The 13,992-nt window shown below is 42.3% G+C and overlaps 1 protein-coding gene across 1 annotated transcript in view; it reads left to right on the forward strand.

The window, feature by feature from the left end:
• The window catches only part of LOC122945020 (potassium voltage-gated channel subfamily H member 8-like), a 687,640-nt gene that overhangs the window by 659,307 nt on the left and 14,341 nt on the right, over window positions 1-13,992 (forward strand). The window contains exon 14 of the mRNA XM_044303816.1: window positions 7,059-7,165. Coding sequence (XP_044159751.1) covers window positions 7,059-7,165 — 107 coding nt within the window. The remainder of the gene's footprint in view (window positions 1-7,058; window positions 7,166-13,992) is intronic.

A 13,992-nucleotide genomic window follows, 5' to 3' on the forward strand; every position in this document is an offset into this window, starting at 1 on the left:
ATTAGGGCAATAAATATTGAGTTTTGTTTGGCTGTTAATCCTTGCTTTGTTACTGGAAAAAAATTGATTAAAATGGCAAATCTGCCAAAAAAGTGAAATTCAGAAATTTTTATTCTTGTGGAACACCTAAAGGGTTAAAAAAAAGTTTGTAAAAATCTGTTTTACTTTCAATAAGTTTTTATTGTCAGAGTAAATGTGCAAAATACACAAAGTACAAGGTACAAGTTGGATTGGTTCGCATATATCATACACACAATACTCCGATTTTCCTGTTTTACAGCATAGTACAGAAAAAGGTACAAAGATACCTGAATGATAAGTGTCTGATGTAGACAGTATGTATAAACATAAATTTATAAACATAAATTAACGAGAAATAAACAACACTCCGAGCTGTGTCATTAATACAACATAGAGCAAGTGTGCTGATTGCAATTGAGACTAACACTGCTACCTAATAGCTGAGGGTAGCTAGCTTCCGACATTCATACCCTACCTTAATTTTGTCACATCCCTAATGCTTTTCCAGTTCCTCGCGATTGCCAGTCTGGTAGAAATTAAAATATGTAAAACGCTGGTCCTGAATTTGGTTGGAAACTTGTCTAGGCCTACCAGCAATAACGCCAGGGCTGGATCAGGAGGGACATTATGACCGACCACCCTCGATATCTTATTGAATATTTGGGACCATAGAGAGGTGATTTTCGGACAGGCCCAAAATATATGTAACATTGTTCCCCTGTGTCCGCAATCCCTCCAGCAGTCTGATTTCGAATTTGGGAAAATAGCATGTAGCCTAACTGGAGTGTAATACCACCTAAGAGTCATTTTCAGATGTGACTCTAGGTGAGAGACACATTTTAGGGTAGAGATAGCTAATTTATTTGCGGTAGCCCATTGGGTCAGGGTAAAGGATTTTTGGAGCTCAGCCTCCCATGCCAATAAAGGGGCAGTTTTGAGAAATCAGTCTTTTTCCCCTAGAAACATATATACTGGCCTAAGCCTCTTTGAGACTGAACCCGCAATCGACCAGTGTGATAACAGTTGGAAGTTGTTGTTTACCTTGAAGGAGGGATTATTAGACAACGCATGCCTTATCTTAAGGTATGAGAAGGCCTCCTGTTGGGGGATGTTGAAGGAGCGCTTAACCTCTTCGAAGGACTTTAATTCTGAGTTTGTTAAAAGGTCAGTCAAAGTGTTAATACTGCAATCTTTCCAAACATTGATGTTCAGATCCGGAATCAAATGTTGGAGAGATTCCAGTGGGGTGAGGTGGGCCACCGAAGTAGGAACCGACCGTCCACTCACATGGTATGTTTTCCATTGAGCTACAGATGTGGAGACACAAAAAGCAGACTGGAGGCCAGAATAGGAGTCATGTAGTGCTGCCATAAGGAGGGCACGCAAATTGTGTCCAGAGACTTGTGATTGTTCAATGTGAACCCAATGTTTTTCAACATCTCCCTTCCACCACTCCTTGAATTGGTTAATTCTGGAAGCAAGATAATAGTCGTACAGGTTCGGTAAGCCTAAACCACCATGCCTTTTGTGTCTGCACATAATGCTTCTGGCAATTCCTGGTCTAGTTTTGTTCCAAGTTAATGCATTTAACATCCGGTTTGCTAAATTAAAAAAGGAATTCGGGACTGGGATAGGTATGGTGCGAAACAGATATAGGAACTTTGGGAGTATGTGCTGCTGAAAAGCTGCAATACGTCCTATCCAGGATAATTCAATTTTTGCTATGCTAGTGAACTCTGGTTGGAGTGCTCGTAAAAAAGGGGGGAAGTTGTTTGCATAGAGTTCTTGTGGGGTGGATGTCACTTTAAAACCTAGGAATTGAATTGAGGAGTCTTGCCAGTCTAGCGGAAATTCCTTTTTCAAGTGGGCTAAAGCTAATTCCGGAATTCCCAGGGAAAGAGCCTGCGATTTATTCTCATTAACTTTATAGTAAGAGAGGGCCCCATAAGATCGAATAATATCCATTACTGCTATTAAAGATACTTGGGGGTTCGTCAGGGACAAGATCATGTCATCCGCATACAATGATATGCAGTGGCATCTGTCTCCAATCTGTACTCCCGACACCTTCGGTGTCTGGCGAATTGCTTGTGCCAGTGGTTCTAGAGATAAGATAAATATTAAAGGTGATAAGGGGCATCCCTGTCTAGTGCCATTCGACAGAACAAACGGGTCGGGTAAAAGTTTTGAATACCTTGAGGGGTGTACTTTCTAAAATGGGGCCATTTATGGGTGGTTTACGGTATATTATGTAAGCCTCACAAAGTGACCTCAGACCTGAACTGGTCCTTAAAAAGTGGATTTTGGAAATTTTCTGAACATTTCAAGATTTGCTTCAAAACTTCTAAGCCTTCTAAAGTCCCCCAAAAAAAGAAAATGTAATTTGCTAAATTATCCAAACATGAAGTAGACATATGGGAAATGTAAAATAATGACTATTTTAGGAGGTATCACTATCTGTTTTAAAAGCAGAGAAATTGAAATTTTGAAAATTAAAATTTTTGGGTAAATTTGGTATTTTTTTTTATAAATAAAAATGAAGTATTTTGACTCAAATGTACCATTGTCAAGAAGTACAATATGTGACAAGAAAACAATCTCAAAATGGGTTGGATAAACGCGTTTTAAAGGTATCACCACATAAAGTGACACATGTCAGATTTGTAAAAAAATTGCCTGGTCCATAAGGTGAAAAATGGGTCCTAAAGGGGTTAAATTATAATAATCCATATTTTCATGCTTACAGGGGATTACTTTACTGAATATAAGTCAGAAAACAACCTATTGACATATGCTATATAGGTGTGAGCATGCTCTGCGACGTACTGTAAATATCACTGTGCAGGGAGGAGGAGGAGGTGAGCTGTTCCCAACATGTATGATAATACAAGGTCTCCTCAGCTACAGGTCTGTCCTCAGTGAATGAGAACTGCTAATCCTCTTCCAGTATACAAAGGCAGTAAAAGTGACAGACAGTGTTAACCTATTGAAAGAGAAAAGCAGGCAATTTAAAAACTGCAAAACTACAACTAAAAACATTAGAATGATTTAAACAATACAGTAGGTAATTTTCTGAGGTTAGATTTCCTTTCACAGTCCTTACCATCTCAGAGAATATAGCTGCAGAGTAGTGCTTTCTCATTGGTAAGAATAATAAACTATTTATAGAGGACGGGTACCAGGTGCCAATATGATGTTGTGGATTTTACTGTGCAATGCTATGTGCAGTGGATTTGCAGAAGAATCCACTGTTTTCCACTACATTTTGATTTAGAGGAGACTTTTGGACTATGGCAGCAAAGGCTTTATCAACCTTAATAATTTTATCTTAAGGCAATATATTTTCACAGTATGCCCTTTGGTAAAGTGTTTATTTTGCTAAAATTAAGGATGCATTCTAAGGAGGGGATATATTGGAAGGACATACCATTCTTTATTTGGATGCCATTCTCCTTTTGGTTATTACCAGATCGTCTTTCAGGGTCCATCACATTACATAACTGAATTCACAGCTCTTTTGTCCCCGTTTAGCTGAAGATGCAGTGACGTGGTGATTGACTGAAAGGCACCATTATTTACACAGAGTGAATGTTATTGGGGTCCGTAGTTTTCAGGGTATACTGGGAGTTATACAGTTGCAAGAAAAAGTATGTGAACCCTTTGGAATGATATGGATTTCTGCACAAATTGGTCATAAAATGTGATCTGATCTTCATCTAAGTCACAACAATAGACAATCACAGTCTGCTTAAACTAATAACACACAAAGAATTAAATGTTACCATGTTTTTATTGAACACACCATGTAAACATTCACAGTGCAGGTGGAAAAAGTATGTGAACCCCTAGACTAATGACATCTCCAAGAGCTAATTGGAGTGAGGTGTCAGCCAACTGGAGTCCAATCAATGAGATGAGATTGGAGGTGTTGGTTACAGCTGCCCTGCCCTATAAAAAACACACACCAGTTCTGGGTTTGCTTTTCACAAGAAGCATTGCCTGATGTGAATGATGCCTCGCACAAAAGAGCTCTCAGAAGACCTACTATTAAGAATTGTTGACTTGCATAAAGCTGGAAAAGGTTATAAAAGTATCTCCAAAAGCCTTGCTGTTCATCAGTCCACGGTAAGACAAATTGTCTATAAATGGAGAAAGTTCAGCACTGCTGCTGCTCTCCCTAGGAGTGGCCGTCCTGTAAAGATGACTGCAAGAGCACAGCACAGGACTGCTCAATGAGGTGAAGAAGAATCCTAGAGTGTCAGCTAAAGACTTACAAAAGTCTCTGACATATGCTAACATAACGTGAAAAAGTGATTCACACCAGACATCACAAGAATATTGCTGAACTGAAACAGTTCTGTAAAGAGGAATGGTCACGAATTACTCCTGATCGTTGTGCACGTCTGATTTGCAACTACAGGAAACGTTTAGTTGAAGTTATTGCTGCCAAAGGAGGTTCAACCAATTATTAAATCCAAGGGTTCACATACTTTTCCATCTGCACTGTGAATATTTACATGGTGTGTTCAATAAAAACATAGTAACATTTAATTCTTTGTGTGTTATTAGTTATTATTATTATTATTATTATTATTATTTATTATTTAAGCGCCATTCATTCCATAGCGCTGTACATATGATAAGGGGTGCACATACATAATACAGACAATTGCACTAATCATAAACAAAATGAGTTACAAACTGGTACAGAAGGAGAGAGGGCCCTGCCCAGACTGTGATTGTCTATTGTTGTGACTTAGATGAAGATCAGATCACATTTTATGACCAATTTGTGCAGAAATCCATATCATTCCAAAGGGTTCACATACTTTTTCTTGCAACTGTAGTTTTCCAACAGCTGGAGAGCTAAAATATATAGATCATCTAATAGATGCGTCTTCTTAAAGGAGCAGAAATGTAGGTTGACTACTCTGAATTCTATTTTCAAGACATAATAATGTTACCGCATACAATACCCTTCAGTTCGACAAGCTCCTTCAATTTCTTTTTTGAATTGCAGTAATTTTCCATGAATTGCTTTATCCATTGGAAAGTTTACTATTTATGTTCTACAGATAATATCACAATCATTTTTCTTTGTTGCAGGATGATATGAATGCACCGCAACATAAATACACACTTTCACTTTCTTTTGTAACAAAGTAACAAAAGAGGTGTGCCACCTTTCAAACAGTACGGGTGTCTGCACTAGTATAAAGAGCCTGGCTTAGCTTTATAATAGTCTTATATGGTTTTGTCAAAGTATGGCATAAACCAGAAATTGTGCCTGGAATATTAGTTCTTATCCAATTATATAGCATTTTATTATTATAGTATGCACTTTATCGAGCTTCTATATCAGTACAAGTTATAAGTGGTTGTCAGGGCTGGATCAAGGCCTGTGGAGGTATATTGTGAAGTAGAGAAATAGAAAATAACTGAGATCTCTTATGTTACAAGTAAAGATGGAAATTGTACTAGAAGATTACAGATGACATGTCTGTGCTATACACAGCCTAAATAATACCAATATAGTGTGTCTAAATACCAGTGCTATACAGTTTGCACTGGCTGTAGGTTTTAGGTCTACTGACGTACCGGAGACCTTCTCAGAATTATTCTCAAGAGTGTGGACTCCAACTTGTGCCCTCTTATTAAATAGTACCAAGATCCTGTAGTTTCTTTAAAGTGCCCATATGGTTCATGAGAAAAAAAAAATCACTTCAGCTGTGGAATAAACAGAACTGGGGATGAGCGAATTTCCCATTTTGAAGTTCGTGTACGGGTTAGTGTGGTGGTATTTATTGAATTGCGTTATGGATTCCTTTACCACGGACCATAACGCAATTCCATGATGGTATGCCTTTAGAGTCATAACGTAAACCTGCATAACGTAAACTGGACAGATCCGTTATGCAGGGAATAGACTTCTATTATGACAGAATAAGTAACGGAATGCCTCTAAACGCATTCCGTCATGGAATTGCTTTATGGTCTTTGGTAACAGAATCCATAATGCAATTCAGTAAATACCACAACACGAACCCGCACACGAACTTCAAAATATTAAATTTGCTCATCCCTAAACAGAACACTTACATGATGCCCTCTTTTTCACCTTTTTATATGCAGATCCACCAATTCCTGGGCTACCCTTCTGCCATCCAAGATGGCCACACCAATTCTCACACTGCCGGATGCATACAGTGCATTTGGTGGCCCAAGACACTTTCTGCTGCCCTTGGATTGGCCAGCTCTGCTCATGTGACAGTGCTGGCCAATCCCAGAGCAGAGCTGGACAAGTAGAAAGTGTCTTGGACTGCCCATTCATAGTGTGCATCAGATAGTGAGAGAAGAGGTGCCGCCATCTTGGATGCCAGAAGAGAACCCGAGAGTAAGTGGATCTCCATATAAGTGTTCTGTTTGGCTCCGGTTAATGTTAATTTTTTTTCTTGAACGAGAGGGTCACTTTATGATTGCCTAGATTGCATACAGTTATAGGTAGAGATGAGCGAATTTCTTAAAATTCAAATTGGCTGATAAACCGTATGACTCAATCAGGTCGGGATAAATCTGACCCGATTCAAAAGCACTCTTGATTGCATAGAAAAGATCTCTCCCCTCTCTCCATCCCTCTCCCTACCGCTCACACAAACTTTGGGCCTGGTACAGAATTATTTGGGTCAAATTTCAGAATTTTAAAATCCATTTGCTCATCTTTAGTTATAGAGTATTCTAATTTGCTAACACTATTAGGTAAGTAGAGGATTTCAGGATCTGGATGTAAATAAGACAGTGTCCCGGTTTTCCTTCACTGACAACAACCGTTTTTGTTATACAATGATGAAGGTTAAAGCGGTATTCTCTAGTGACGGCATAATGGCATACATTGAAACAGTGTAAAGGACCACGGCAACACTGTGGCCCCTTCAAACTCGGGATAGGTCATTACTTTCTGTGATGGGGGTTATCACTTTACATAAGCAAAATAGAAAAAAATAAACCATTAAAGGGTAATGAATGTCTTCTTTTGACAGGTTTGTGGATGGCATTGAGACTGACTGCAGCTCTCCCACAATGCAGACGTTTGACTTCAACACCAAACAGCTAAGCCAGGAAAATTCACCAAGATGTTCCAACTCAGGTAAGGTAAAATGCATAAATGTAATCATGCATTTCTCCAAAGAAAGAACATAAAGTGCATAAGTAATGTAACACTTCTTCCAATCCAAGTGTGGGTGCAAAGAGCCCCCGTGCAAGGATAGCTGCTGTTCATTGCTCATCATAAAGCATCCTCCTCCCCATAAAATTCTCTAATAATGGTCCAGTGGTGGTGAGCTGTGGAAGTCAACAGCGAATTGACTTGCATACGATATGATAAACGTTAGTTGTTGGCAGCCTTAAACGGGTTGTGCTAACATTATTTATTTGATATAATTAGTTATAGTTATTTTTGTAATTTACTTTATGCTACAAAAATGCTTCAATTGGGAGATATTCCCCCTGGTGTATTGCAATGTGCACGTTCAACTACCAGGCTGAATGAGCTAGGTCGCACATGCTCAGTTCCATCCTTTAGCTGCCACCAACCATATGTACTGGTAGAAAGTGTCAAAGTCATAGGGAGGGCGCTGTAGCAGAAAGAACACTCCCCTGAGAAAGGGCATGCCCCCCTGAGCTACCAGCCTGAGGAAAATCTAGGCAATGAATTGGAAGATCACTGGATCCATTTCCGGTACAGGACTTGTTCTAGCTTTATAAAAAAAAAAATTGGGGGTCATTTATTAAGACCATCGTTTTAGACACCGGTCTTAATAAGCGCCTGTGCTGGCAGTGGATCCGCCAAAGTTATGTAGAGGCGCTGGCCTCTACATAACTTCGGCGCATCCAGCACCAGTCTACATTTGAACCTGGCTTACATTTGGACCATGTTCTATACCTAAATCAGGTATAGAAAATCATAAATGAGACGATCTTGCAGGCCTGTCCCCTTCCCCGCCTGCACCACACACATGTTTTTAGATCTGGTGTGAGCAGAAAAAAGTCGCAGATTGTGGCACAAATAACCTTTGTGCCAAAAATATGCCTAATATAGGCTTATTTCTGATTGTAAATTATCCCCATTGTGATGTATAATATTATGTCTGATTTAAATTTTTTACATATATCCAATCTCGACATACCCTGAGTAAAGATTTCAATGTCAATGTGTCAATTCCCAAGTTACATCAGACACTGCAAAAATAATGTTGCACAACATTTTTTGCAATGGTAGGTAATGGTGTCACACTGTCACATGAAACATGTTGAGACCGGGACGCGACAGTCGCACAGAAATCCATGGATCCATATTCTGCCATAGTGATGGCGAACTTTTTGGAGACCAAGTGCACAAACGGCAACCCAAAACCCACTTAGTTATCGCAACGTGCCAAAATGGCAATTTAACCTGAATACTGCAGTCCAATATAGCATATCTTCCATGTACTTTATCATTTATCTATAATAGCCTGCCTACACTCAGTGCGCTGCCTGTGCCGTCCATAGTCAGCCCTGCGCTGATGAATGGCAGGAAAAGTCTAAGACATATTGGTACACCATAGACTTTTTCCAGGGTGCGGGTGCCCATAGAGAGGCCTCTGAGCAGGCATGGACTGGCCCACCAGGGAGCCGGGGAAATTCTTGGTGGGCCCCTGCCTTGTTGAAGCCCCACCCCTCACGGACATCTCTCCCACCAGCAGCTCCAGAGACTGAACTAAACACTACTTTGTGGTTACAGGACCTGTGGTGATGTCACAGTCATGTGATCAGCCAGCCATGTGTATGGGAGGAATTAGGGAAAACAGGCTGTGCTGATGTAGAATGCAGAGGTACTTCATGTATGGAAGGTGTGTATAAAGCAGGGCTATGTCAGTGTAACCAGTCTATTGTACAGTTTTCTGTGTGTAATGTGCACACAGTAGTTCTATCTGTGTAATGGACATGTAGCAGAGCTGTGTATGCAATGTGTATATAGTAGTGTCGGGTGGGCGCTGTGTATGACAGCATCAGGTAGGCGCTGTGTATGGCAGCATCAGGTGAGCCCTGTGTATGGCAGCGTCGGTTGGAGCAGTGTATGACAGCGTCAGGTGGGCCCTGTGCATGGCAGCGTCGGTCGGCGCAGTGTATGACAGCGTCAGGTGGGTGCTCTGTATGGTAGTGTCAGGTGGGCGCAGTGTATGGCAGCGTCAGGTGGGCACGGTGTATGGCAGCGTCAGGTTGGATGCGGTGTATGGCAGCGTCAGGTAGGCGCGGTGTATGGCAGCGTCAGGTGGGCGCTGTGTATGGCATCGTCAGGTGGGCGCTGTGTATGGCAGCGTCAGGTGGGCGCTGTGTATGGCAGCAGTAGTCTTATGTTTAGTGTATGATGTTGGATAAATGTGAAATTGTCTACATTTACTTATGCACAGGAGACTAGCAATGGTTTCCCTGCAGAAATATCAGCCTTATAACATTATGTGGGCCTATGCATTATATATACGAATTACCGCAAAATTTGTACTCCTCCTCAGCTAAAAATACTCCTCCAAATATTTAGGAGGAGTATTTTTACTCTTCTGGAAAAAGTGTAGGGCGACCTTTAGTCTAAATATTAATCAGCAGTGGCAGGCCTTCTGGCAAGTGCCGCTGCCTGCCGCTTCAATAGGAAGAGCAGAGCTACACAGACATACAAAAGGTGGCGAGATGATTTTGATCATCTCGCCACTTTACTTGCCCTGCAGTGATGCTGGTGGCTGACACTGCCATCTCTCAGTGATACATGTGGTGCGGTGGCTGCGCTTCCTTCTTACTCCCTGCGCTGCACGCACGCTGCTTCCTCGCAGAGCCCTGCCGCCCGCCCATATTCTAGAGTCTGCAGATCGCGGCGGCGGGCTTTTACTGTGCTCCTGAGTGTGCAGACGTGCTGGTGGTGCTGCTGTGTCCCCCATGAACCAGAAGCTGCCTGTGACTCAGTGGTGGACATCACAGGCTTCAGCTAGTCCCCCAAGAAAATATACAATATAGGTAAATCTATAGTTTAATAAAAATATAATTTCACATTTTACCGCATTCCCCTCTGGAAATTACAGCTCCTAGCATGCCCTGTGAGATGCAAACCTTCAGGACCTGCTGGGAGTTGTAGTTCTCCTGCAACATGCTGTAGTTTTATATCACAATTATGACTGCATGTTACAAAAATTTGAATAAACATTGCTAAAAAAAAAGTCATACACAGATCGGCCCCTGAAAAAATGAGTCCTCGCACAGCTCCGTAGACGACATAAATGTAAATAATACAGTATTTTTTGTTTCATTTTGTGCTTTTGTTTTTTTTTTTTGTGTTTTTTTTTATTAACCTGTAGGATACCTAGGTTTCAAGCAAAAAAAACTCAACTTTCCCATAATAAAGTCATATAAAATTATAAATAACAGAAAAAAACAATACCCATATATTGGGTATCGCTGCGTCTGTAACGACCTGCTCTAGAAAAATATCACACAAACTATCCCCTTAGGTGAATGCCAAAAAAATATAATATAGAAACAGTGCCACAAAAGTCTAATGCCGAGCAATAAAAAAAAATCGAATGTACTCCGAAATGGTACCAATCAAACTGTCACCTCATCCTACAAGCTACTACATAAGACAAATGCCCCAAAAAATTTAAAAAATATGGCTTTCAGAAAATGGTAACACAAAAAGTTATTTTTCACTGTGTAAAACTTAAAGGGATTGTCTTATCTCAGACAATGGGTGCATATGGCTTCTCTTATAGATGTGGGTCCCACCTATATCAGTAACGGAGCCCCGCAAGGTGGTGGCTGGAGGACTCCGGTCCCGCCACCACCAATCGGTCTCCCCATAGAAGTAAACGTGAGCGCACTGCTCATGACCAGCCACCGCTCCCATTCACTTTTATGGGCCCGACGGAAATAGCCAAGCCAGCGCACGGCTATTTGTGGCGGCCTCATCGAAAATAAATGGAATGCGGCTGCGTATGCGCAGCGCACCCTCCACCACCTTCAGGGCTCCGTTCTTAATTTTGGTGTGGATCCCAGCATAGGTTTGACCCGCACCTATAAGACAATGGGTGCATATCCTAGCAATATGCCCCCATTGTCTGAGATGAGACAATCCCTTTAATGGAAATAAAAACAAATAGACACATTAGACATTGCTGCGTCTGTAACGACCTGCTCTATAAAAATTACATGACCTATCCCCTCAAAAAAAAATATATCATATGCACCCAAAAAATGCAACTCTTCCTACAAAAAAGGAGCCCCTACACAAGATCATTGGCAGGAAAAAAAAAATATATATGGCTTTCAGAAAAAGAAACATGATAAAAAAAAAAAGGTTTTATTATGTAAAAAAAAAAATAGACAGTGTAGTGTAGCTCACAGGTTACTGTGTTGCTCGCTTTAGTAGCTCTTGGGTGTAATGGCTGCAGTGGATGCCGTGTAGGCTGATTACCTGATGAACGAATGAAATGCTCATTTATCGGGTACCGTAATTCGATCGTTTGTGCGCACATCAAAATGATTATTTACTGGAAGTAGATTGTGCTGTGTAATCACGATCTGCTGCCGGCAAACAACTAGTCAGTATGGGGAAGAACATTGGCAGTAGTGATCACTGCTCCCCATACAATGGAGATCACTGCATGTAAATACAGTGTTTAGGGCTGAAACGATTACTCGATTTGCATCGAAAATTCATTTGTGTCATGTGACCACGGAGCGGGAGTGAAGCGCTTGCTATTACTCACCGCTCCGTGGTCACCCATCAGCCCGCGCGCTGCACTGTATCCTGACACATCGTCAGCATATAGTGCATGTATGTGCGCACTATGACCCGACGCTGTGTGACGTCAGGACAGCAGTGCAAGGAGCGGAGAAGAAGACGGAGAAGAAGACGGAGGAGCTGTGGAGCGGCCCCCCTACAGGACAGGTAAGTATTAGCCACTCCATGTCCACAACCTCACTGCAAGAAACAGCATAGTAGGAATTAGGACGCTGCCATGAGCACACTGCAGAGATCTGGGGTGACATGGTGCGGGAAAGGAGGATCCGGTTGGCCGGGAGCTGCAGGTGATGCGCACTTGTGAGCTTCATTACTGCTGAGCTCAGGGCTTCCAGAGCCTGGACAGACAATCTATGAAAAGCATCCTGACTGGGCGGCGGGATCGCGAGCGAGCAGCACTAGCACTCTGCAGTCAATGGGACGATTAGCAAGAAGCTGAAGAGTCTGCAGAAGGGCACAGTCAGCATGGAGGGGTGTATGTAATAAACACAGGGGTGTGAGCTGCAGGCTCAGCAATATTAGGAATGGAAACTACTATAGAGAGCTCCCCATAAATCAGTGCTCAGGTGTGAAGTCCTCATCACAGGCGGATTGTGACTGAACCTGAGAGAGAGTGCCTTCATGAACAGAATGCCTGGACTACAGTAAAGACTGACATGTTGGGGGGTCACCGCTTCTTCTCTGTAATATATGTCACCGAGTCATGCTCTATGGCTGGATGACTTACCTCCTGCTGTCCAGGGCACTCTGGATCGCTGTCGCCTCATTCATCACTTGGACTGGCTCTTAGGGGGGGCAAGCTGATGGCACTGGGGTGGGGGAGAGCTGAAGGCACAAGGGGAACGAAGCTGATGGCACTGGGGGATAGTGGTGCTGATGAAACTGGGGGATAGTGGAGCTGATGAAACTGGGGGATAGTGGAGCTGATGAAACTGGGGGATAGTGGTGCTGATGAAACTGGGGGTTAGTGGAGCTGAAGGCACTGGGGATAGTGGAGCTGATGAAACTGGGGGATAGTGGTGCTGATGAAACTGGGGGATAGTTGAGCTGAAGGCACTGGGGGATAGTGGAGCTAAAGGTACTGGGGGATAGTGGAGCTGATGGCACTGGGGGATAGTGGAGCTGAAGGCACTGGGGGATAGTGGAGCTGAAGGCACTGGGGGATAGTGGAGCTGATGGCACTGGGGGATAGTGGAGCTGAAGGCACTGGGGGATAGTGGAGCTGAAGGCACTGGGGGATAGTGGAGCTGATGAAACTGGGGGATTGTGGAGCTGATGGCACTGGGGGATAGTGGAGCTGATGGCACTGGGGGGAACTGATGCACTTGGGCTGATCACACAGGGGGAACGAAGGCTGTTGGGGATGATAGCAGGGGGTTTGATGAGTTTTTATAAAGGAAAACAGTCTATTAATTCATTTTTTCTTATTAGAGTACTTGATTAATCGTAAAAATCATTGGTAGAATACTCGATTATTAGAATAATCGTTTACTGCAGCCCTAACAGTGTTCTCCTCCGTTAAAGAGCAGGCAATTGTCAGGAAGGAACGCTTCCTTCCGAACAATCTCCTGCTCTGTTGCCCTGTGTAAAGCGACCTTAACAGATTAGGTTATCAACTACAATGAGCTGCTTAATGAGAAACAATCTGATCTATAGCAGTGCACAATACCGTTCTGTTTTGGACCCTGTATTATGTGCTAAACTGCAAATATTCATGTGCATGAGCCTGAAAAATGAACAAGTAATATTTATTTTTGGTAGCTGTAGGGTAGGCCCTAGGCACCCCAGTCCGACACTGGCTCTGAGTACCGCCTCTGGCACCCGTGCTATAGGTTCGCCAGCACTGACCTAGCAGTATGCCATAAATGTCCCTATATCACTTTAATAAATTAATAAATAAATACACCCCTAGGATACCTATAGAATATAGGGGCACAGGAGAAATGTCAGAATTTAGTATTTCAGAGGAAAAAACACAACAATCATATTTTTTAAAGAAACACACACAAAAAATCTTTATTTATTATAAAATGGTCTTGGATTTCTGTGGCTCTGGCCCTTGCAGTGAGGTGGAGGCTCCTTCTTCACTTTCTTCTGGAATTCTTCCATTGGAGGGGGTTGAGTGTTCCACCTCAGGCAGGGGC

The sequence above is a fragment of the Bufo gargarizans genome, chromosome 8, assembly GCF_014858855.1.
Source record: "Bufo gargarizans isolate SCDJY-AF-19 chromosome 8, ASM1485885v1, whole genome shotgun sequence".
NCBI lineage: Eukaryota > Metazoa > Chordata > Amphibia > Anura > Bufonidae > Bufo > Bufo gargarizans.